The following is a 25,115-nucleotide window of genomic DNA, read 5'->3' as shown; positions in this document are numbered from 1 at the left end:
CGAGACCACCCTGGCTAACCCGGTGAAACCCCGTCTCTACTAAAAAATACCAAAAACTAGCCGGGCGAGGTGGCGGGCGCCTGTAGTCCCAGCTACTCCGGAGGCTGAGGCAGGAGAATGGCGTAAACCCGGAAGGCGGAGCTTGCAGTGAGCTGAGATCGGCCACTGCACTCCAGCCTGGGCGACAGAGCCAGACTCCGTCTAAAAAAAAAAAAAAAAGAAAAGAAATAAACATGGATAAAGCATTTATCCTGCCTACGGAGGTGTGATTGTTGTCATGAGGGAAAAGCATGTGGGATTGGGTTGTGAGTGGCTTATATCATGGAGTACCATTTTTACTTGAAAGAACGACTGGCAAACTGTGGTTTTTCACACTTAGTATTTGGCAGGTATTTCTTGAAAATGAAGTGAGCTTGTCACTTTTAGGAAAACAATTGACAGTATTTATTACCAGTGATAAAATTTGGGTGAAAATTAGAATTTTTAAAAAGTTGACAGCTGGAGTTTGACAGCTTCCTAGTACTTAAAAAACTTCCCTTATGATATCACTGGTTAAGGACTGTAATATTTTAAAATGTTGTGTAATGAAATATGTCATTTGGAAGATGGGCATAACTTAGTAAATCTGTATTTTGCAGATGACCAATGCATGATGTTGCAAAATCAAGTAAAAGTAAAAGAGCCTTTGAAAATACCAGATATAGCAATGGATCTTAACAGTAAAAAAGTGGATTGATGTGGTTTCAGATTCCAAAATGTTACTATCCTTTAAGAAACTACTATTTGGCCTAGCATAGTAGTTTGGCTCACTCCTGTAATCCCAGCACTTTGGAAGGCTTAGGTGGAAGGATAGTTTGAGTTGAGCCTGGTCAACATAGTGAGACCCTGTCTCTATTTATTTAGGAAAAAAAAAAAAAAAGAAACTACCATTTGTTGAGTTTTAGTGTTTACCAATATCCACAGTTATCTGAAAAGGTTATTAAAATACTTCTCCCTTTTCCGACTAGATTTTCATTATATACTTAACCAAAATGACATATAGCAACAGACTGATTGCAGAAGTAACTGTGAGAATCCAACCATCTTTTATTAACTTAGACATAAAAGAGATTTGCAAAACGCAAAAAAAAGTTACTTTTCTCACTTTTTGGAGGGAAAGTAATTTTTGTTGAAATGTTGTTTATGTTAACTTGTAATGGGCTTGTTTTAAAATGTATTAATAAATATTTTAACATTTTGAATGTGGTAAATGTGGAAAGATAAATTTCATATAAAAGATTTTTGGCATCTTCAATAATTTTAAGAGTCAAAAAAATGAGAATCATTCGGTCACTCCTGTGTTTCTGCTCTTTAAATCATTCAAATCTAACTCCCTTGGGGAACTTTGGGAGAATTTATAAATAGTTGAAGCTGATGGAAGAGGCAGTGACCTGGGGAAGAGTTCTAAAGCAAAAAAGCTTACTTTGAATACGAACTGGGATATTTACAACTGTAGCCTTGAGGAAGTTACTTAGTCTGTCTAAACCACTGTTTCGACCTTATCTGTAAAATACAAACTTTATGGCTGATTGATTACAAATCCTAGAGCTGGTTAATGCCTTTGTCATGATATCAATATGGTAACATTCTGATAGATTCCTTGGTATTCTTGTTGGTGATAAGAAGCCATATCCACAGAACTTTTCTTTTTTTTTTTTTTTTGAGATGGAGTCTCACTCCATTACCCAGGCTGGAGTGTAATGGCTCAATCTCGGCTCAGTGCACCCTGCGCCTCCCGGGTTCAAGCGATTCTCCTTCAGCTTCCTGAGTAGCTGGGATTACAGGAGGCACACGCCATCACACCCGAGTAATTTTTGTATTTTTCCAGAGATGAGGTTTCACCATGTTGGCCAAGCTGGTCTCAAACTCCTGACCTCTCGATCCACCCGCCTTGGCCTCCCAAAGTGCTGGGATTACAGGCGTAAGCCACCATGTCCAACTGAAAAACATACTTTTATATGTAATGAAGGGGAGGAAAGCGAAAGAGAGACACTAACCTATTGCTAGGTTTTAGCAGAATTAAAAGAAATTGAAAGCATAAAAATGGAATTTAGGCAACACACAAGTGTCATCGAAGAAAAGCTTTCCATCATACTAGATATTTTTCTTGGGAAAGGGACTCTTGAATATTGACCCCTTTAGAAAAGAGAACTCGTTGCTTGCTTTACTTGTTTTAGTAAGAGCACAGAACTAAATATTTGGGTGTTTCTTGATACAAGATTGGCTACCAGACAAGAGGAAAGTATTTTGAGATTGGAAATTTTAGGTTATTAAGACTACTTAAAACCCATATGATTCTTATATGTGAGGTACTACAACAGTTAGATGTTGTGAGGGACAAAATGGGCTGTGCAAAAGATGGAATAAATAAAAGCTTATTACATGTTTAACTATAATTAGTTTTATACACATATTAAGTATTCAGCTCTATAGGTTTTCTGGTATTAGTCCTTTTTAGAGCCAAAAATTGAGGTAACTTGAAAACATAATTACCAGTTATGTTGAGGATTATCATCGTTTATTTTTCACCCTGGAACAAGAAAGTGGTGTTCTTAAAATGTTTGTTTTCTATAAAATATTTTTCCTGTTCCAAATGTTCTTTTTATGTTGATTTTTGGGCAGGTATGTACTGGCAGTAAATTGAAAATGTTAGATACCAAATTCTTCATTTCTGGATTCTTCATTCTTCATTTCTGGACTTTACAGCTATGAAAGAACAAGACAAAGGAATTCAGAGCTTCAAGAACCAAGTATGTCAGGAGAGTTGTAGAAAACAGATCTTTTTCTAATTTTCTTTGAGATGAAGATAGGCAACAGTTGCTGCCCCTTAAATACCTTAAAAGTAGGCAGGTGTATCTGCAGGATTCTTTTTGCTGTTTTTAAATAGTACATTGTTTTAAAAGGTCTGTTTGTAGCTTGCCTTTACAATTATATAGACTTTATTGACTAGCTCATTATATAGGGCCTTAGTACTAGTAAAGTAGACTACCATATTCGCCAGCATTTAAGAAATAATCCCCTTCCCCCCCGGGAGGGTATTTATCTGGTACTTCCATATTATGGATTGAAGGATGAGACAAGAGACTGAGTATTGCTAATAGTTCTGTGTGAGCCTGCAGTGTTAAGTAAAACCTATTGAGTGCACAAAAATCATGTTACAATTACTGCAAAATAGAGAAACCACCTAGGTTACCAAGATGTCAAATAATGGATTAATAGAAGAAAGTAATGTACCTCCTTGGTAGCCTACATAATCCACCTTAATTTGTTATTTCTTATTTAACTATTTTTCTGTGTCTTAAGAAATGTATATTAAGTGAAAATGCCTGCATAAAAATAAAAAAGAAATGTATATATACAAGTTATGTGAAAATTGATTGTGGGAATAAATCAAGAAATTCAGCCAACAAGGATACCAGTTATTTAGTAAATACCAAGGAGGTATGGCAGAATGTAGCAGTACAAAATATCACAGCTAAGATATGAGTAGGTAGTTCCACCCCCTCCTACTTCACCTCAGTTTTTATTAAGAAAATTTCACGCATGTGGAAAGGGGAAAGAGGCTCGGCACGGTGACTTGCAACCGTAGTCGAAGCACTTTGGGAAGCCAAGGCGGGTGGATCGCGAGGTCAGGAGTTCAAGACCAGCCTGACCAACGTGGTGGCTGGGTGTCAATGTTAGCGCCCAGCTGAGCATCGACATTTTTGAAGAGACTATATTAGTTTTATAGAATGTTCCATATTCTGTATTCGATTATTTCCTTCTAGAATGTCCCACCTTCTGGATTTATCTCATTATTTCTTTGTGGTGATACTTAATTTGTTCTTTTATTGCTGTATTTCTTGTAAACGGAAAGTTAAATTTAAATAATGGATTTGAGCCGGGTGCGGTGCCTCACACCTATGATCCCAGCACTTTGGGAGGCTGAGGCGGGTGGATCACCTGAGGTCAGGAGTTCAAGACCAGCGCGACCAACATGATGAAACACCATCTCTACTAAAAATACGTAATTAGCCAGGTGTGGTGACACATGCCTGTAATTACAGCTCCTTGGGAGGCTGAGGCAAGAGAATCGCTTGAACCCAGGAGGTGAAGGTTGCAGTGAGCTGAGATCGTACCATTGCATTCCAGCCTGGGCAACAAGAGTGAAACTCCTTCTCAAAAAATTTAAGAAAAAAATTAATTAAAATAAATAAATCATTGATTTGATTCAGGTTAAATATTATTGTCAGTAATACTTCATACATTGTTTTTGGCTTTTCTTGTTTATTTGTTTGCCAAAAGATGCCATAAACAAAACAACTGATAACTAATGTGAATTATTAGTCAGTAGTTTGTTGGCTCATGTTTTTCTTTTGTTTCCTTTGAGACAGAGTCTCGCTCTGTTGCCTAGGTTGGAGTACGGTGGTGCGATCTTGGTTCACCACAACCTCCACCTCCAGGTTCAAGTGACTCTCCTGCCTCAGCCCCCCGAGTAGCTGGGATTACAGGCATGTGCCACCACACCTGGCTAATTTTTGTATTTTTTTTTTTTTTTTTTTATAGTAGAGACGGGGTGTCACCATGTTGGCCAGGCTGGTTTCGAACTCCTGACCTCAAGTGATCCACCCACCTCGGCCTCCCAAAGTGCTGGGATTACAGGCATGAGCCACGGCACCAGGCTTGGCTAATGTTTTTCTATTTAAACATATTATGATCATAACCTTTGGCTTTTGAGATACAGAGCTACTGTAACTTTTAAGTTCGACCATAAATAAGATTTTTAAGGAAGAACATAGAAATAGATTTCCATTTTGTCACTTTGATTCACTGCTCTCTGCAAAAATGATTTGGAAGTTGAAGAAGCAAGAAGAGTTTATATGTAGCAAAAGTAACCTGTAGCGGAATTGTAAAGGGGCCACAACTAGAAAAAATTTAGAACTGGGAAGGCTGGGCGTGATTGCTCATGCCTGTAAAACCCAGCACTTTTGGAGGCCAAGGCAAGCAGATCCCTTGAGTCCAGAAGTTCAAGACCAGCCTGGGCAATATGACAAAACTCTATAGAAAATACAAAAATTAACCAGGCATGGTAGCACATTCCTGTAGTCCCAGCTACTTGGGAGGCCGAGACAGGAGGATTGTTTGAGCCCAGGAGGTCAAGGCTGCAGTGAGTTGAGATTGCGCCACTGCGCTACAGCCCAGGCAACAAAGACCCTGTTTCAAAAAACAAAATTTTAATTTAAACTTAAAACTGGGGATTAGACAAAAGAACCTGAAAATTACTTTCGCAAAAATTATTCACCAGCCACTATGGATAGTAGCAAACAACCATAAAACCATAATTTTACAGGGTGAACGTCATGATGCTCTTGTTTTATTAGGAGAAAATATGTACTTGGGTAAGAACAAGAGTGGCCTAAACGTTGTCAGATGAATATGAAGATAAAATCAAGTTTCTGGCTGGGTGCAGTGGCTCATGCCTGTAATCCCAGCACTTTGGGGAGGCCTTGGCGTGTGGATCACCTGAGGTCAGGAGTTAGAGACCAGCCTAGCCAATATGGTGAAAACCCGTCTGTACTAAAAATACAAAAACTAGCTGGCCCTGGTGGCAGGCACCTGTAGTCCCAGCTACTTGGGAGGCTGAAACAGGGGAATTACTTGTACCAGGTAGATGGAGGTTGCAGTGAATCGAGATCACACCACTGCACTCAAAGCTAGGCAACAGAGCAAGACTCCATCTCAAAAAAAAAAAAAATCAAGTTTCACAGGTAGGTAATTATAGGATGAAGCAGACTAGGTATATATGGGTTTTATTAAAAAATTTTAACATATGATACAACCATTTGAATAATTCATAAGAACCTTGTTCTGCTCTGTTGCAGAGTTTTTGAGATGGAGTCTTGCACTGTCGCCCGGGCTGGAGTGCAGTGTCGCAGTCTGCAAGCTCCACCTCCCAGGTTCACGGCCGTTGTCCTGCCTCAGCCTCCCGAGTAGGTGGGATTATAGGCACCTGCCACCACGCCTGGCTAAATTTTTGTATTTTTTTTTTTTTTTTTTTTTTTTGAGACGGAGTCTTGCTCTGTCGCCCAGGCTAGAGTGCAGTGGCCGGATCTCAGCTCACCGCAACTTCTGCCTCCTGGGTTCACGCCATTCTCCTGCCTCAGCCTCCCGAGTGGCTGGGACCACAGGCGCCCACCACCTCGCCCGGCTAATTTTTTGTATTTTTTTTAGTAGAGACGGGGTTTCACCGTGTTAGCCAGGAGGGTCTCGATCTCCTGACCTCGTGATCCGCCCGTCTCGGCCTCCCAAAGTGCTGGGATTACAGGCTTGAGCCACCGCGCCCGGCCTAAAATTTTTGTATTTTTAATAGAGATGGGGTTTCCCTGTGTTGGCCAGGATGGTCTTGATCTCCTGACCTCGTGATCTGCCCACCTCGGCCTCCCAAAGTGCTGGAATTACAGGCGTGAGCCACCATGCCTGGCCTGAGAGGACAAATATTTTTAAAAGGAAATGATAGTTCTTTATGTATAGAATGTGGGATGATTTTTTTTAAATTGCCCTCGTTTTCAGAACATGTATTCAGTTTGATCAGTGATTTTCAGTCTTGGCATTATTGACATTTAGGGACAGATACTCTCCAGGCTATCCTATGCATTGTAGGATGTTTTGTAGCACTCCTGGCCACTACCCACTAGATAGGTCAGTAACACCTCTCCTCACCCCCGCCCTGATTGTGACTACCAAAAATGTCTAGACATTGCCAAATGCCCTCTGGGGGGCAAACTTGACCTCTGATAAAATTCACTGTCACCTATGAAGATTCCTTATTTATTTATGTCTTTTGTGAACTAGGTTTCCCTTTATGTAAGCTAGGTACAGCTGTTGAATGAATCCCTTCTGCAGATGTAGTGTGTAGCTTGGGCTGTGCCTGATATGTGTTGGAGAACGCTGGAATATGATGAACTCTTTCAGTGCTACTGGAAATTTTATTGAAGGTTAGAAATGAGCTCGTGTTTTGAAAGTAAAGGTGTAGGCTTTCTGCTATATCTAAATCTCTGTTTTCCCCATCTGCCGCCCCCTGCATTCATTTGCTTGAAAAAGATCTCTATTAGCTTAGGAATAGTTGAGAGTTTTGTGTGAAATGTTTGACGTGATCTGTCTATATCCTTTGTTCAAGGAAAGATAATTTTGTTTATTTGCGTGTGTGTTTTGTTTGCTTGTCTGTTTTTGAGAACAGGGTCTTGCTCTGTTGCCCAGGTTGGAGTGCAGTGGCTCGAACACAGCTCACTTCAGCCTCCACCTCCTGGACTCAAGAGATTCTCCCACCTCAGCCTGTTGAGTAGCTGGGACTACAGAGGTGCATGCCACCAACACCCTGCTAATTTTTCTATTTTTTGTAGAGATGGGATTTCACCAAATTGCCCAGGCTAGTCTTGAACCTCTGAGCTCAAACAATTAGGGCTCAAGCAGCTCTGCCACCTCAGCCTAAGAAAAGATAGTCTTGAAAAGTTACTTGCTAAAAGGCTTGATTAAACTAAATGTGTCCTCTTTGCTAATCTTTGATCGTTTGATTATATTCTTCTTAAAATTTATCTTTTTAAAATAAGTTTTTAAAAACTTTAATAGAGACAGGGTGTCTCTGTGTTGCACAAGCTTGTCTCAAACTCCTGAACTCAGGTGATCCTCTCGCCTCAGCCTCCCGAAGTGCTAGGATTACAGATGTGAGCCACCACACCCGGCCAGAATTTCTTAACTACATATAAATTCTCCTGATGATCTAAGTATCTTGTTCGGGGAATACATAGTCAGGATAGGATAAGAGGGGAAATAATGAGTAGTTTAATAAATATAAGACTGAAACGTTTCAAGTAAAAATTTCAGGAGAAAGAATTTTTTTTAAGTTTCTAAGAAATGTATTTGTGGATGTGAAATGTTTCCATCAAATGATGTAAGAGCAAAGTTGAAGATAGCTAATAGTTGGGGATTCGTATGGAGATAATTTTTTATTTAAAATGAGCAAGAATGACCCTAGCCTTTTATTGTGGTCTTGGAAACTCATTCCCCACCAGTATCATTCCTTGAAGAAATGGCTGGTTCTAGGTCTGGGACAGGAAATGTATGAGATGAGCTGACACATCTTGACTATCAGCAAAGATTTTATCAAACGATACTAGGGTGTGTCAGAAGGACTCAGCAGCCAACTGAAGACATTCCCACTGGCCAAAATAGGACACAATGAGTATCTGTAAAGGTAACTGCATGGATCAAAACATATCAAAGGCTAGGCACAGTGGCTTATCCCTGTAATCCCAGCACTTTGGGAATCTGAGGCAGGTGGGTTGCTTGAGTCTAGGAGTTTGAGACCAGCCTGGGCAACATGGTAAGACCCCCTCTCTACAAAAAAATACAAAAAATTAGCCAGACATGGTGGCTCTTGGCTATCCCAAAAGTTAGTTAGCTCTGTGTCCCTAGAGCTACTCAAGAGGTTGAGGTGGGAGGATTGCTTGAGCCTGGGAGGCAGTGGTTGCAGTGAGCTGAGATTGTGCCACTGTACTCCAGCCTGGATGAGACCGCATCTCACAAAAAAAAAAGAAAAAGAAAAAGAAATTTGGATGGTGACTAGATATTTGATATTAAGGGATTATCAATTTTTTAGGCATGTAATGGTAATACAATTTTTTTGTTTTTAAGATGGAGTCTTGCTCTGCTGTTCAAGCTGGAGTGCAGTAGTGCAATCTTGGTTCACTGCAACCTCCGCCTCCTGGGTTCAAGCAATTCTCCTGTCTCAGCCTCCTGAGTAGCTGGGATTACACACCTGGCTGATTTTTGTATTTTTAGTAGAGACAGGGTTTCACTGTGTTAGCCTAGTTGGTCTCAAATTCCTCGCCTCATGTGATCTGCCCCTGTTAGCCTCCCAAAGTGCTGGGATTACAGGTTTGAGCCACTACGTCTGGCCATACAATTTTTTAAAACTATAATCTTTTAAAGTCCTTATCTTTCAGAGCTACATACCAAAATATTTGTGAATATGATGTTTTAGAGATTTGCTTCAAAATAATATGGGGAAGTGGGGGCATAAATGAAGGAATCCATTTTGAGTTGATAGTTTTTGAAACTGAGTGACAGATACATATCTGACTAAACTTTTGTATTCAATTAAAATTTGTATCTCATTAAAAATAGCAGAAAAGGAGCCACTACAATCTTGATTCAGTGACTCATAGTTGTAGTATGAAAATTTGCCTCTTCACTTGGTTGCAGTATGAGTCCCAAATTTACTACCCATCTAAGTTTTCCTTTTTTTATTTCTTTTTTTTTTTTTTTTTTTGAGATGGAGTCTCGCTCTGTCGCCCAGGCTAGAGTGCAGTAGCACGATCTCAGCTCTCTGCAACCTCCTCCTCACGGATTCAAGCGATTCTCCTACCTCAGCCTCCTGAGTAGCTGGGATTACAGGCATGTGCCACCACACCTGGCTAATTTTTGTATTTTTAGTAGAGATGGGGTTTCACTATGTTGGCCAGGCTAGTCTCGAACTCTTGACCTCAGGTGATCCCCCTGCCTCGGCTTCCCAAAGTGTTGGGATTACAGGCATGAGCCACCGTGCCTGGCCGTTTTCTTCTTGATGTAGCACTGTATTCACTATGGGCTGGCCTTTAATACCTGAAATTCGTGTTTCTATTTGGCAGTTTTGAAATAAAAAATGAGAAATTAAAATGCCCCTTAATTAAGGATTACATTTCAACGTAATTTTTTTTTAGTGTGATAAGTATCCAGTCCTTCATAGCAAGAAATTAGGGAAGAGGGGGAATAAATGCATTGTGTTTTGTTTTGTTTTGTTTTGTTTTTTCCCTTATGGGAAAGATTTGGTATAGAAGGAGGTTAAATGTGTGGAATGATAGTTTTGGAAGATCTATTTTTTTTTTTGGTGGGGGGCACATTTTCAGAATCTAAATGTACATGTTAACACTGCATATTTAGTAATTCCTGTCCTCTTTGTTCAAAAATAGTTGAAAGGCTGTCCTTGCCCTGATTGGGGCTTTAAAAAAAAAAAAAAGTTGAAAGGAGATTGTATGCCATGGATCACTTGAAAGACCACAGAGAATGGTGGTGTTTCCTGAGAATCTTGGTAGAAATATTAAATACTGCATTTTATTATGTTAGTAAAGGTTTCCTTTTAATAACTAGAAAACTAGAAGAAGGATCTAAATTTGCATTTTCTATTTTTGGTTTGCTGAGTATTTACATTAGGTTGCTGTATCTCTGTTGTATCATGTTTTTGACCCTGAGTTATAGATGCTGAAAGTGAAAGGAATTGATCACATCCTGAGATAGCAAAGTATAGGTCAGAATCAAGGACAGTTTTGAAAAACTTGGCTTCAGTGTCTTTCAGAGATGCCTTGTGGGTACGTTTGTGAAATATGTTCAATCAGCAGACCTAATATTTTCTGAGTTGACAAACCTTATTAGCTAACTCCATCTTCTGTGTTGTTAAAAAAAAAACATGAAAATATTTCCCCATAAGTTGGATTTCCTTTTTTTTCTTTTCTTTTTTTTTTTTTTTTTTTGAGATGGAGTCTGGCTTCTGTTGCCCAGGCTGGAGTGCAGTGGCGCGATCTTGGCTCACTGCAACCTCTGCCTCCTGGGTTCAAGCGATTCTCCTGCCTCAGCTTCCCGAGTTGCTGGGATTACAGGCATGTGCCACCATGTCCGGCTACTTTTTGTATTGTTAGTAGAGGTGGGGTTTCAGTTCACCATGTTGGCCAGGCTGGTCTGGAACTCCTGACGTCAAATGATCCACCGTTCTTGGCATCCCAAAGTGTTGCGATTACATGTGTGAGCCACCGTGTCCGGCCAAGTTGGATTTTCTTTTCATTTTGAGTCTTTTAATTTACATTGGATATCTTGACAGTACTCATACCTAAGGAGAAGAGATATTTTTCTCACTTGATTAAAAAAATAGTTAGGACATAAACATCTTTCTTTGCCATCTTTTCAGATCTACCCTTTTTGGTTATTCCATTTGTTTTTCATTTTTTTATTTTGTAGGGATGGGGTATTGCTCTCCAGCCCAGGCTGGAGTACAATGGCACCACTGCAGTTACTGTAACCTTGAGCTCACTGTAACCTCGAACTCCTGGCCTCAAGCGATCCTCCTACCTCGTCTTCCCAAGTAGCTGGGACCACTGGTGTGTGCCGCACACCTGGCTAATTTTTTAAAACACTTTGTAGAGATGGAGTCTTGCTATGTTACCCAAGCTGGAGTTCTTTCCATTTCTCTCAAGATCAAATGGAAGAAATTTCAATATTCTTATTAAAATTCATTGCTTTATAAAATAAAGAACTGAAACTCTTAAGGTATTACGAATACTTAAGATTAAAGTGCACCCTTTTGGATGTGCTACTAAAAGAACCACAGGCATGACATTGAAAACCACAATTTGTATTCTGATAGCTCTTCGTATTCCAAAGCAAAGTTTTCATGTGTGTGGAGAGTTTGCTTGTAACTGGTCAGGACAAAAGTAGGTCCTTGAAAAACATCGGCAGAGGTTATTATCCACAGTTTATATTATTCTGCTGGGTGTTGGATGTTTGTGCATTAATTATCTGTTGACTCTAAGCTGTCAGAAAGTTACACAGCAAAGAACAATGGAATAAAAGTAAGTATTTAAGGAAAAGATTGTTTAAAATATATTTTGTAGTGGAATTAGACTGGAAAACAAAGGCATGTGTTGTCTTTGTCTCAAAGAATACCTGTGATGTGGATTTGATTTCTTTTTAATTCAGTTTCTGGCTAGTATTGCTTCATATAATTAAGCCTGAAAATAAGAGAATTTAAGTTGATCTCTTAGATCTTTTTCTTTCCTCACCCGCTTCATGGTTTAGAAAGACAGAAATAATTAAAATAGAAGATGAAAGACCAGTTAGAATCGAGTTAAACACTTTACTCATTAAAACCCAAACTCCCCCTGGCTGTAGCTAAATCACTGGGGCATTGCAAGATATTTTTAATTTTCAGGGGAAACAATGCCATCTGTTGGGCATTTTGCAAACTGCTACTGTCAAGTTGAATGGCCCTAACTAATTATATTCAGTAAACAGAATGGTTAGGTTGGTTGGTTGGTTTTGGTTTTCGCTTATGGATATAGCAGCAGAATTACTAAGACTCTAAGGACACTTAGAGCTTTTGCAGTAAAGGCTGTGTTTGAACATTGAACAACAATAGTACTCGCTTTCCAACACAAGGAAACTGATCCTTAGTAAACTGTTACTGGAGGGTAGAATAGCAATAACTCTTTGTTTGCATTGCAGAGACACAGACTTTATTTATTTATTTATTTATTTATTTTTTTTGAGACAGAGTTTCGCTCTTGTTGCCCAGGCTGGAGTGCAATGGCATGAATTGTGGCTCATTGCAACCTCCACTTCCAATGTTCAAGCGATTCTCCAACCTCAGCCTCCTGAGTAGCTGGGATTACAGGCATGTGCCACCATTCCCGGCTCATTTTGTATTTTTAGTAGAGGCAGAGTTTCTCCATGATGGTCAGGCTGGTCTAGAACTCCCGACCTCAGGTGATCCGCCCACCTCGGCCTCCCAAAGTGCTGGAATTACAGGCTTGAGCGACTGCACCCGGCTCAGACTTTAATTTTTTAAAGGAACATGTAATTTAGGCAGTGTTTTCAAATTAAGGATTGACTCCAAAATCACAGTGGAATAGCCTCCAGAATTTCCTAGACTAGATGTACAAGGTAGTAGTAGGACTGGGACTAGAGTATGACAAGTGAGGTTCTCATCTTTGGTGCAAAATTTAAAGGAGTACAGAGAGGTTCAATAATCATAATAAATGCATTTTAATGCATCATTTTTAAAAGATCAGTGTTAATGCAGAACAATCCATAATGAACAAAATATCTATTTTAAATAAAGACTGAATCCGATCCTGCACTTGCTTGACTCACCTCACTGTCCTCATCCTGACCCTGGCCCTGGGTGTTACACATTAAACTTTTTGTTGTTGTTGTTTTTGAGACGGAGTCTCTATTGCCCAGGCTGGAGTGCAGTGGTGCGATCTTGGCTCATTGCAACCTCTGCCGCCCGGGGTTCAAGCAGTTCTTCTGCCTCAGCCTCCCAAGTAGCTGGGATTACAGGCGCCTGCCGGCACGCCTGGCTAATTTTTATATTTTTAGTCGAGATGGGGCTTCACCATCTTGGCCAGGCTGGTCTTGAACTCCTGACCCCGTGATCCACCTGCCTCAGCCTCCCAAGATGCTGGGATTACAAGCGTGAGCCACTGTGCCTGGCCTAAACTTTTATAATCCTATTTTTTTTTTTTTTTTTTTTGAGACAGAGTCTCACTCCATCCCCCAGGCTGGAGTGCAGTGCTGTGATCTCGACTCCCTGCAACGTCCGCCTCCTGGATTCAAACGATTCTCGTGCCTCAGCCTCCCAAGTAGCTGGAATTACAGGCGCGCACTGCCATGCCTGGCTAATTTTTGTATTTTGAGTAGAGACAATGTTTTGCCATGTTGGCCAGTCTGGTTCTATAACTCCCAGCCTCAGGTGGAAGCCTCGGCTTCCCAAAGTGCTGGGATTACAGGCGGAGCCACCGTGCCTGGCCTGTAGCCCTAATTATTAAATAATTTGCTGTGCAATGGATTCTAATATTCAAGAATAAAAGTTGTAATTCTGAACCCTTGGAAATGGAGAAAGGCTAGAGGATATGATAAAGGAGCCCAAGGAGGTAGGTTGCCAAAGGAGTCAAAGTTCTGATTTCATATTTGGTATAAAGCAGTATCTCCTATTCTTAGGCCCATATCTTATTTGAATGTTTTTCTTGTAGCATGGCAGACACCGACCTGTTCATGGAATGTGAGGAGGAGGAGTTGGAGCCGTGGCAGAAAATCAGTGATGTCATTGAGGACTCTGTAGTTGAAGATTATAATTCAGTGGATAAAACTACCACAGGTAACAAAAGCTCTTCTGATCTTAGATGATTTAAATTAATTAAATTGAATGGTATTTTGGTTAACAAAGTGTGAGATGAAAAAGGACTTTTAAGAGTCCAGGGAGACCTCATTGTGGCACTCACCGGTGCTACCTTTTTTCCCATGCTGTAGTCTGTGAAAACCTCAGTTTCCTCATCCATATAGCTAGAAATTATATATTTATTTCATTGAAAACATTGGAAGGTTGGATTAACCAGTGTTTATCAAATATCTAGCAGTCTTCTTACTAAAAGATGTATGAACAAGAATTCAAAGTGGTGGTGTGTGTGTGTCAGTGCTCATTTATGTACCCAGTCAAAAATAGGTTCCCATAGTCTTTTTTGTTTTGTTTTGTTTTCTTTTACTTGAACTTGGTTTCTTTTGTGAGCAGAGTAGAAATTGCCTTGTGTCTGCCTTCATGGACAGTTTACAAATTTAGGCTTGTTAGCTTTTCTTTCATAAAGGTGATACTGCTGAGTCAAATTCTAGATTGCCCTGAATGCAGAAAATGAGTGGTAGTTCTTTTGCTCCCCTAAATTGTACCAGTTGCTCTTTATTTTTATCTTTCCTGTCTTGAGACCTGAAGATGGCATTGGTTTAGGCTGAAATAGGGCACAGTTCAAGGTCTTTTTCGATGGCTTAATGTGCATGGATATGAATACCACTAGTGGTAATAATAAACCTTTGAGTCGTAGAGGTTTGCTAGTGTTATGTAAGCAAAGTATTAAAATCCTAGTTCAGTGGGCTCAGTGATGTAACTTAATTAACCAAGAGATGTGAGACAAAGAAGAAGGGTTTGTGTTTAAATGGTGGACTAAGGGTTAAGTAGGAGGAGAAATCACATGAACAGTTGGATTTATGAAACAGGAAACTTTTTGGCTGTAGAGATCCACAACAAGATGGAAAGGGAAGATTAGAGCAGTATCCTTTAGTGTCATCTGTCCCTGTCTCCAAGTGACTGTGCCTCCCCTTCCCCACAGTTTCTGTGAGCCAGCAGCCAGTCTCGGCTCCAGTGCCCATCGCTGCCCATGCTTCTGTTGCTGGGCACCTCTCTACATCCACCACCGTTAGTAGCAGCGGGGCACAGAACAGCGACAGTACAAAGAAGACTCTTGTCACACTAATTGCCAACAACAATGGTAAGTGGGATTATTGGGAAATAATAATCCTGGGCTAGAGGGGTGAAAGAATAAAAAAGGTCTCAGGGGCAGCCATACCTGTTTAGTTAGGTACAGATGTGGTTCTACTAGTTGGAAAATGAATTTAGTAATGATTCTCTGATATGGAAGTGATTTCTATAGATGGTGCTATTCCTTCTAAGTTAGTGCTGACTCGATACTGGTGTTTCAAGTGAGAGAGCAGTAGATTCTTGCTACTGATAATTTCTAGGAGAGAAAATGTCAACCCAAAATTCCTAACTGTTAAAGAGATCTGGGGCTTTTTTTGTTTGGTTGGTTGGTTGTTTTTGTTTCTTTAATTACAAAAATTCCATTAGTTAGGTAAGAATTTTCCCAGGGCAGTTCTGTATTTTCTCTGGCAGATTCATTTGCTTATTGGTTCCTGAGTGTGGAAGATAGGATAGGGTTGTTGTCTACATGAAAGAAATGGTGAAAGACTAGCGTTTTTAGTGTTTTGTTTTTGTTTTTTTACTAGAAAGGCTATATAGTACTGGTTTCTATTTAATTTCTGATGTCTGTTTCTAACACTCCGAAGATGAGTTGACCAGTTATATCTCAAGATTCATAACTGAAGTAGGCACTTTCATAGAGTCATTGCATTGCTGCAAGGGACTTCATTTTTTAATTATTTTATTTCCTTTAAAACTAAAACAGCTTTAGTACTACAGAAATAATACATGCTTTGTAGAAAAACTAAAGTAAAAAAAAATTCAAAAGGAAGAAAAAAAATGTTTAACCACAATCCCACCACCTGGAGATAACTGGTGGTTACTTTTATTCTGTGCAATATTTATTTTTATATACATCTATATGTTATATGTGGTGATTTTCTTTTTACAAAAAAAGATTATACAAGTTATACATTACTCTGCCTGCCTTTTCCCCTTAATAGTGAGTATCTTATTTTAATAAATAGTCATCTGTAACATTTTTGATGACTGTATTTCCCATTATTTGATTAACTTATTAACAATGGGTTGTAAGAGGGTATATTGCTATTTTAAGGAGCTTCAGTGAACATTCCTATCTCTGCATCTTTTCTCGCATCGTTAATTAGTTCTGCAAATATATTTCTGAAACAAAGTGTTGGCTCAAAGATCATCACAGTTTTTAAGAGTTGTGATCAGTATTGTTCCTGGATTGGCCATCTAGAAATGTTGTATCAGTTTATATTGCTGTTACAAGAGTGTATGGTTTTTATTTTTTTTTATTTTTGAGACACAGTCTCGCTCTGTTGCCCAGGCTGGAGTGCAGTGGCCGGATCTCAGCTCACTGCAAACTCTGCCTCCCAGGTTTTACGCCATTCTCCTGCCTCAGCCTCCCGAGTAGCTGGGACTCTACAGGTGCCCGCCACCTCGCCCAGCAAGTTTTTTGTATTTTTTAGTAGAGACAGGGTTTCACTGTATTCGCCAGGATGGTCTCGATCTCCTGACCTCCTGATCCACCCATCTCGGCCTCCCAAAGTGCTGGGATTACAGGCTTGAGCCACCGTGCCCGGCCACAAGAGTGTATGGTTTTTAATTTGGGGATATAACCATTTATATATGCATTCCCCTGTTGTCAAACATTTGTTTGGGTCGCCATCCTTTGTGATTACAAATGATGCTGTGGTGAACGTTCTCAGGCATGTGTCTTTGCCCACTGTGTAAAACGTATCTGCGATATAAAGTCTTAGAGGCGAGATTTGCTGGATCAGGTGTTTATAATTTGATAGACGTTGTCAAGTTATCCTAATAGATTGCTCTAAATAAGTGCCCACCAATAGCTCTTTCCCCATGTTGTTACCAACTTTAGGTATTATCAAACTTTAAAACCTCCGTGATTTCCAAAGGTTTTCAGTATTTGGGTACTGAAAATATGATTATTTTATGGGAAATATTTAGACTTCTAAAAACCTTATAAATGGGGACCATTGTGTATATAAAGATGGGGAACCATTTATGTAAAGATTTCTATTATTTTATAGATGTGGAAACTGAGGCCTAGAGCTTCTAAATAATTTGCTTTAGTTGTAAGTAATAACTTAATAGTTGCTAAGTAACTAAACTGGATTTGAATTCTCTGGACTTCAAAGCTTTCGGGATTTCTACTGTATTATATTGCTTTCCTGTGTATTTATTTTTTTTTTTTAAGCCAGTCAAATTTAGCAGTGGGGGAGTTGTATACCAACTTTAGTGACACTAATGTTTATAAGTTCTGATAACCCACTACCACAGGACTAGTCCTGTGTGTCTCTTAAACTGTTAAAGTTCTGTTAGCAACCAGCTTACCTAACCTTTTCTTTGATCCCAAGGTTCCAAGGCCCATACTGAGATGGCTGTGCTTTTTTTTTCCCCCCCACCGAAACAGGATCTTGCTTTTGTCACCCAGGCTGGAGTGCAATGGCGTGAATACAGCTCACTGCAGCCTCCCTGGCTCAGCAGTCCTCCCACCTCAGCCCTGCAAGTAGCTAGGACTACAGGCACATGCCACCATGCCTGGCTAACTTTTATAAATTTTGTAGAGACAGGGTTTCACCATGTTGCCTGGGCTGGTCTCAAACTCCCAAGCTCAAGCAGTCCTCCCTCCTCAGCCTCCCAAAGTGCTAGGATTACAGATGTGAGTGAGCCACCGTGCCAGGCCAGCTGAGCATCGTATGACATGCTGAGATGACCTGGTCTCCTTGACTCCTTGAATGTACCCTTGATTCTTGAGCCTGCCTATGGCCAGTGTACTAATTTTTTCTAAAAAGTATAAATTGGCCGGGCGCGGTGGCTCAAGCCTGTAATCCCAGCACTTTGGGAGGCCGAGACGGGCGGATCACGAGGTCAGGAGATCGAGACCATCCTGGCTAACACTGTGAAACCCCGTCTCTACTAAAAAATACAAAAAGCTAGCCGGGCGAGGTGGCGGGCGCCTGTAGTCCCAGCTACTCAGGAGGCTGAGGCAGGAGAATGGCATAAACCCGGGAGGCGGAGCTAGCAGTGAGCTGAGATCCGGCCACTGCACTCCAGCCTGGGCGACAGAGCGAGACTCCGTCTCAAAAAAAAAAAAAAAAAGAAGTATAAATTGACTTTATTTACTTCAAAAGCCTCTAATATTTAAATTAAAACGTTAACCCGTAACCCATGTTCATGAAAAAAAGAAGACAGTGGGTATAGACTGGTAACCACAGTCTTGTATATTCCAAAAAAAATTCATCCATAGATAAGCCTAAATTAATTGCAGTTGTCTAATTTATCTCACTTTATATATCTATATAAAAAATACATACAGTTCTGTAACTTTTTGCATCAGATACTCTTGTTTTTCATTTTTTGTTTTTTTGAGACGGAGTCTCCCTTTGTCACTCAGGCTGGAGTACAGTGGCGTGATCTCAGCCCACTGCAACCTCCACTTCCTGGGTTCAAGTAATTCTCTTGCCTCAGCCTCCTGAGTAGCTGTGATTACAGGCATGCACCACCATGCCTAGCTAATTTTTTTGTGTTTTGAGTAGAGATGGGGTTTCACAGTGTTGACCAGGCTGGTCTCGGACTCCTGACCTCAGGTAATTTGCCCACCTCGGCCTTCCAAAGTGCTGGGATTACAGGCGTGAGCCACCGCACCCAGCCTAGGAACTCTTGAAATGCTAGTCCAACTTTAAGGATATGGCTTCAGAATAAAGCAAATGAGAAATATTGCCTCTTACAACCCAGTTTCCCTTTAAGCCTTCAGTTTAATTGTATTGGTATATTATCTGCTTACTACATTAATAACATAGCAAATAAGAATAACGTTTGTTTTTTTGAGACAGTCTCACTCCATCACCCAGGCTGGAGTACAGTGGCACAATCTCGACTCACTGCAACCTCCATCTCCCAGGTTCAAGCGATTCTCATGCCTCACCCACCCTAGTAGCTGGGATTACAGGCATGCGCCACCATGCTCGTCTAATTTCTGTATTTTTAGTAGAGACGGGATTTCACTATGTTGGCTAGGCTTGTCTCTAATTTCCTGACCTCAAGTGATCCACCGACCATGGCTTCCCAAAGTTTTGGGATTACAGGCGTGAGACACTGCTCCCAGCCAGCAAATGAGAATAACTTTTAAACAATTCAGTATTGTTTCACTTAGTGTGCTTTAGAAAGTTTAGAAATTTAAAAAAAAAAAAAAAATATGTGATCTCAGAAGAGGGAAAGATTTCTTAAACCAAATACAAAAACAGAGCTAACCATAAAGGGTAAAATTGATAAATAGAACTACATTAAAGATGTGATTTAAAAAAAAAAAAAAACCCTGAGAAGACAAACCACAAACTGGAAGGTGTTTGTGGCATGTATTACTTTTTTTTTTTTGAGACAGAGTCTGCACACCAGCCTGCTTTGTTACCCAGGCTGGAGTACAGTGGCGCGATCTCAGCTCACTGCAGCCTCTGCCTCCCAAGTTGAAACGATTCTCATGCCTCAGTCTCCAGAGTAGCTGGGACTACAGGTGCCTGCCACCACACCCGGCTAACTTTTGTATTTTTAGCAAAGACAGTATGTCACCATGTTGGCCAGGCTGGTCTCAAACTCCTGACCTCAAGTAATCTGCCTGTCTTGGCCTCCCAAAGTGCTGAGATTACAGACATAAGCCACCTCACTTGGCCCTCGAAAAGTTAAACATAGAGTTACCATATGACCCAGCAGTTCTACTCGTACCTGTATACCCAAGAGAATGGAAAACATATGTTCACATAAAAACTTGTGCACTAATGTTCATAGCAGTATCATTTGTTATAGCTAAAAGTAAAAACAACCTGTGTCCATCAATTAATGGATAAACAAAATGTAGTATGTGTACATAATGGAATATTATTGACCCATAAAAAGTAATGAAATACTGATACATTCTATAACATAGATGAACCTTGAAAACATAATGCTGAGAAAGAAGCTAGATGTACAAAATTAGCCAGGTGTGGTGGCACATGCCTGCAATCCCAGCTATTAGGGACGCTGAGGCAGGAGAATCGTTTGAACCTGGGAGGTGGAGGTTGCAGGGAGCTGAGATCGTGCCATTCCAGCCTGGGTGACAGAGCAAAACTCCTTGTGAAGAAAAAAAAAGAAATGAAGGAAATCAAGAGAGAGCAAACTTAGAGGGAGAAAGTTAGTTGCATAATTCTTTGATTTTTTTTTTTTTTTAATTAATAATGTGCAAGGCGGGCAGATCACAAGGTCAGGAGATCGAGACTATCCTGGCCAACATGGTGAAACCCCATCTCTACTAAAATACAAAAAATTAGCTGGGCCTGTAGTCCCAGCTACTCGGGAGGCTGAGGCAGGGAAATCGTTTGAACCCAGGAGGCGGAGGTTGCAGTGAGCCGAGATCGCGCCACTGCACTCCAGCCTGGTGACAGAGTGAGACTCCGTCTCAAAAAATAATGTGCTTGATACCATATGACGTCTGAAGTACAAAACTCTTGGAATTCATTGTCAGCGAGGTGGATTGTTTTGTTTCGTTTGTTTGTTAGGTTTTCTTTGTTTTGTTCGAAATAGGGTCTCACTTTGTCGCCCAGGCTGGAGTACAGTAATGGCACAAACATGGCTGGCTCATTGCACCTTCCACCTCCCAGGCTCAAACAATCCTCCCACGTCGGCCCCCCAAGTAGCTGGGACTACAGGTGCACACCACCATGCCTGGCTATTTTTCATTTTTTATTTTTGAGACTGAGACTCACACTGTTGCCCAGACTGGAGTGCAATGGCACAATCTTGGCTCACTGAAGCCTCCACCACCTAGGTTCAAGCAATTGTCGTGCCTCAGTCACTCAAGTAGCTGGGATTACAGGCATGTGCCACCATACCTAACTAACTTTTGTATTTTCAGTAGAGATGGGGTTTCACTTTGATGGCCAGGCTGGTCTCAAACTCTTGACCTCAAGTGATCCGCCTGCCTCGGCCTCCCGAAGTGCTGACGTTGTAGGCGTGAGCCACCACGCCTGGCCTTGTTTTGTTTTTGAGATGGGAGTCTCACTGTGTTGTCCAGGCCGGACTCAAAACTCCTGGGCTCAAGTGTTCCACCTGCTTCAGTCTCTCAAATAGCTGGGACTACAGGTACATACCACTGCTCTAGGCAAGATAATCCTTTTAAAGGCTTTTTTTTTTTTTTTAAAGCACCAGAATTCTGATAGCCTGTTTCATCCTCTGGAAATAGAACCTTGTAAGACACTTGAATTGACAGAATTCCTTTGAGCAGAGATTTAATAAGATTGCAGAAATCATTAAAATGCTTCTAAATAAGCATAATTTACCCAGTGTGACTTTCCATAGACTGGCTTTTGCTTTCCGTTGCATTGTGAATCTAATCTGGTCTTAGAAAACCACTTTTTCGTTGTACCATGTTTTTGGAAAAATTCTGTTTTTTTTTTTTTTTTTTTGAGATGGAGTTTCGCTCTTATTGCTCAGACTGGAGTGCAGTGACACAATCTCGGCTCAACGCAACCTCTGCCTCCTGGGTTCAAGCAATTCTCCTGCCTCAGCCTCCCGAGTAGCTGGGATTACAGGCATGCGCCACTACTCCTGGCTAATTTTGTTATTTTTAGTAGAGACGGGGTTTCTCCGTGTTGGTCAGGCTGGTCTCAAACTCTCGACCTCAGGTGATCCACCCACCTCATCCTCCCAAAGTGCCGGGATTACAGGTGTGAGCCACCTTGCCTGGCCTTTTTGGAAAAATTCTAACAATCCACCAAAATTTAAATTTGACTCTGATATAAGAGAAAATATTTGCAGGAAATGCTGTTGAAATTCTTTATAATGGTATTTACAGGTTTCATAGAAACCTCATTTGTCTTTAAGAGACTTGCTAATGCTGATTGATTTCACAGAAATGAAAAAAGCCTCCATCTTTCCCTTCTTGTATTTAATTGGGATGTTGAGCTAGTAATTACCTTAAGAATTTTTAGAATTAGGATAAATAAGAGATAATTTATTTTCTTTTGTCCTAGCAGTTAAAATAATGACTAGAAAATACAGACTTTTGCTTAGTCAATATTTTTCAACCATAAATTTCAAAAGGATAGAAAGAGATTGTTGGGGAACCTATAGATTAAAAGACTTGACTTATGTTCATCAATTGCACTTTGCAAACATTTTGTAACTGGATTCAGACAAATTCTTTAAAAAATACAAACAAGTAAATTTGAATTTTGACTGGGTATTTGATATTGAATAATTATTATAATGTTCAGGAGTTATGCTGGTATTTTATCTTTTTTTGAAGTTCTTATGTAGGAGGTACATTTTGAAATACTTATAGATGATATGATCTAGAACTTGTTTTAAAGTGATATGGGAACTATTAAGTATGTAGAAGGTATAGAAGAAATAAGACTTGCCATACATTGATAATTATTGAAGCAGGGTGGTGGTTACGTCAGGGTTCACTGTAGTGTTCTCTCTTTATGTATGTTTTGACTTCTCCATAATAAAACATTTAAAAAATTTAAAAACCCACCATTGACAACTTGCCAGTATAGTTTAACATAGATAGAACTTGCTGGAATTTTCTGTTTTATTTATCTATCTGCCTCTACAATCACTAGTCTTCTGGCCCAGTAACTGAGGGTCTAGGCTACTGATGAGCTCTCAGTTTCTGAGACAGTATGAGATAAGCCACTGTTGGCCCATTAGTAGCCACCTACATGCCTATTCCTTTGGTGGTCTAGCTTTGTGGTTAACTGTGGTGATATAACCTGCCAGGTGGAACATACATTTCAGAGGGGCCCATCCCATTCTGGTGATTTTGGGTAAAAAGTTGGGGCCATATTTTGCTTGACTGTTTGGTTTTTTGTTTCTTCTTGTTGTTGTTGTTTTGAAACAGAGCCTTGCTCTGTCACCCAGGCTGGAGTGCAGTGGCACTATGTTGGCTCACTGCAACCTCCGCCTCCCTGGTTCAAGCAATTCTCCTGCCTCAGCTTCCCAAGTAGATGGAATTACAGGTATGCGCCACCATGCCTGGCTAATTTTTGTATTTTTAGTAGAGACAGAGTTTTGCCATGTTGGCCAGGCTGGTCTTGAGCTCCTGGCCTCAAGTGATTGCCTGCCTTGGCCTCCCAAAGTGCTGAGATTACAGGCGTGAGCCACCATGCCTGGCCTGCTTGACTCTTTAGCTTAGGTATATTGGCACTCTGAAATTTTCTATCTGGTTTTGAGTATTCTTTGTAAATCAGGAAACTTAGTATTGGCTTTTTCACCAAATGTCATGCAATAGGGGACTTAAAAATATTTATAAAATTGTCTCACAAATGAAAGGAATTTAAGGTATTTCAATAATAAATAGCCCAGTTTATTAATATTTATTCATGAATCAATCATTATCTTCTGAAATCATGTCATTTTTACTTGGTGTGGGTTAGTTTTTGTCCAGATCTTCTGTTTATCAGCCCTGATGGCATAAAGAGAAAGGCTACAGTAGGTAGCCTGTCAGTCTCTGGGTTCCCAGTGGTTGCTTAAAGAATTTTGCATTTCTCGGATTTAACTCACTAGGAAGAGAAACCATTCTTTAGATTCTGTGTACTTGCTGAATTAATGTTTGTTGATGAATATTGTTTTTAAAAAATTAAGGGGGATTAGCTAACAAATTATATTCTAATAAAACAGGCTTTACCTAGTTAAAATACGGAAAAAAGACTTAACATATTTTATTCTGCTGGTTTGGTGGAGGAGATTATATGTGGTCACTTAAATCATGAGAGTCAGGATACTAGCCACATAGAACTCTAAATGTGTCTTTCATCCCCAGTTAAGACATATGGGTAAAGTGTTAGTGAACCTCCCCTACCCATCTGTTTTTCTGTTAGTTGTAGATTTGGGTGAAGCTTAATTTTTTGGTGAGTTTGGTCACATTAAACCTGAGATGAGTGGCAGTCTTGAATATTTTGGCATATAGGACACCATTTCTGTTTCTAATAAAATATGGATTTGTACTTGGGAGGCTGAAGTGGAAGAATCGCCTGAGCCCAGGAAGTTGAGGCTGCAGTGAGCCATGACTGTGCCACTGCGCTCCAGCTTGGGTGACAGAGTGAGACCCTGTATCAGATAAAATAAAATAAAGTAAATCAGATAAAATAAAATAAAGTGGGTTTAACATTGTTTCTAACATTCCTTTTTTTTTTTTTTCTTCCTTTACCCTTTAGCTGGCAATCCTTTGGTCCAGCAAGGTGGACAGCCACTCATCCTGACCCAGAATCCAGCCCCAGGTCTGGGCACAATGGTTACTCAACCAGTATTGAGGCCTGTTCAGGTCATGCAGAATGCCAATCATGTGACTAGTTCCCCTGTGGCCTCACAACCAATATTTATCACTACGCAGGTGAGTAGGTCTCTGAATTCCAAGGTTGCTAGAGGAAAGAAAGACTATGAACCTCTGAAAGCTCTGACTTGGGGTCTTTGGCATCATTAGAAGTGGTTCTAAGTCTTGTCTCTTGACCTGGCTTTCTCATTTACTGTTCTGCAATTTGATGTTGACTGTGGAAAGCCCAGCATAGATAGCATGGCTGGGTAATATCTTCTTTAAAACCCTTAGAAGTTTATTAAGTGATTTGATTAAAGTCTAGGCAGAAATTAGTGGGAAAGCTTGGATTAGGAAGCCTTAATGCTTGGCTCTTGAAGCTTTTCACCCTTTGCTTGGACTGCTCCTCTTCCCATGGGATGAGTTAGTTAACTTTTGGAGATGTATATATGTAATTGGTGGAGTTCATGGAGACCTTTGGGAGACAAGGAAGATGATTTATTTGATATATAATGTGTTGAATTGAAGTTGAAAGCCTAATTCTGAAAGCCTGATTCTAAAGGCAAATGCTTCTCTTTGCCTGTGGCTTCCTGAGTTGTAAATTCTTATGAATTTGCCAAAGGTTTGGTGGCCTTTGAAGTAGCCTTGGGAACAATTTCTTAGGATTGTTTGTATGTTGAATCACTCTGCTGAACATTGCTCTTCCCC

General features: G+C 40.3%; 1 protein-coding gene across 6 annotated transcripts in view; it reads left to right on the top strand.

Annotated features, from left to right (window-relative positions):
- POGZ (pogo transposable element derived with ZNF domain) overlaps positions 1-25,115 on the top strand; it is a 57,686-nt gene that overhangs the window by 3,277 nt on the left and 29,294 nt on the right. For 2 of the 6 annotated variants that reach the window (XM_023213715.3, XM_023213718.3), the window contains exons 2-4: positions 13,857-13,981; positions 14,982-15,140; positions 24,313-24,488. In XM_023213715.3, the coding sequence (XP_023069483.1) occupies positions 13,858-13,981; positions 14,982-15,140; positions 24,313-24,488 (459 nt within the window). In that variant the 5' untranslated portion in view covers position 13,857. Of the gene's footprint in view, positions 1-2,666; positions 2,790-13,589; positions 13,758-13,856; positions 13,982-14,981; positions 15,141-24,312; positions 24,489-25,115 lie in introns of those variants that run through there. The other 4 variants (XM_023213719.3, XM_023213721.3, XM_023213717.1 and 1 more) reach the window with 3 other exon arrangements.

The sequence above is a fragment of the Piliocolobus tephrosceles genome, chromosome 1 (assembly GCF_002776525.5).
Source record: "Piliocolobus tephrosceles isolate RC106 chromosome 1, ASM277652v3, whole genome shotgun sequence".
NCBI classification, from domain to species: Eukaryota; Metazoa; Chordata; class Mammalia; order Primates; family Cercopithecidae; genus Piliocolobus; species Piliocolobus tephrosceles.
The sequence above is the reverse complement of the archived record's forward strand: the minus strand, read 5'-3'. Positions and strand labels throughout refer to the sequence as shown.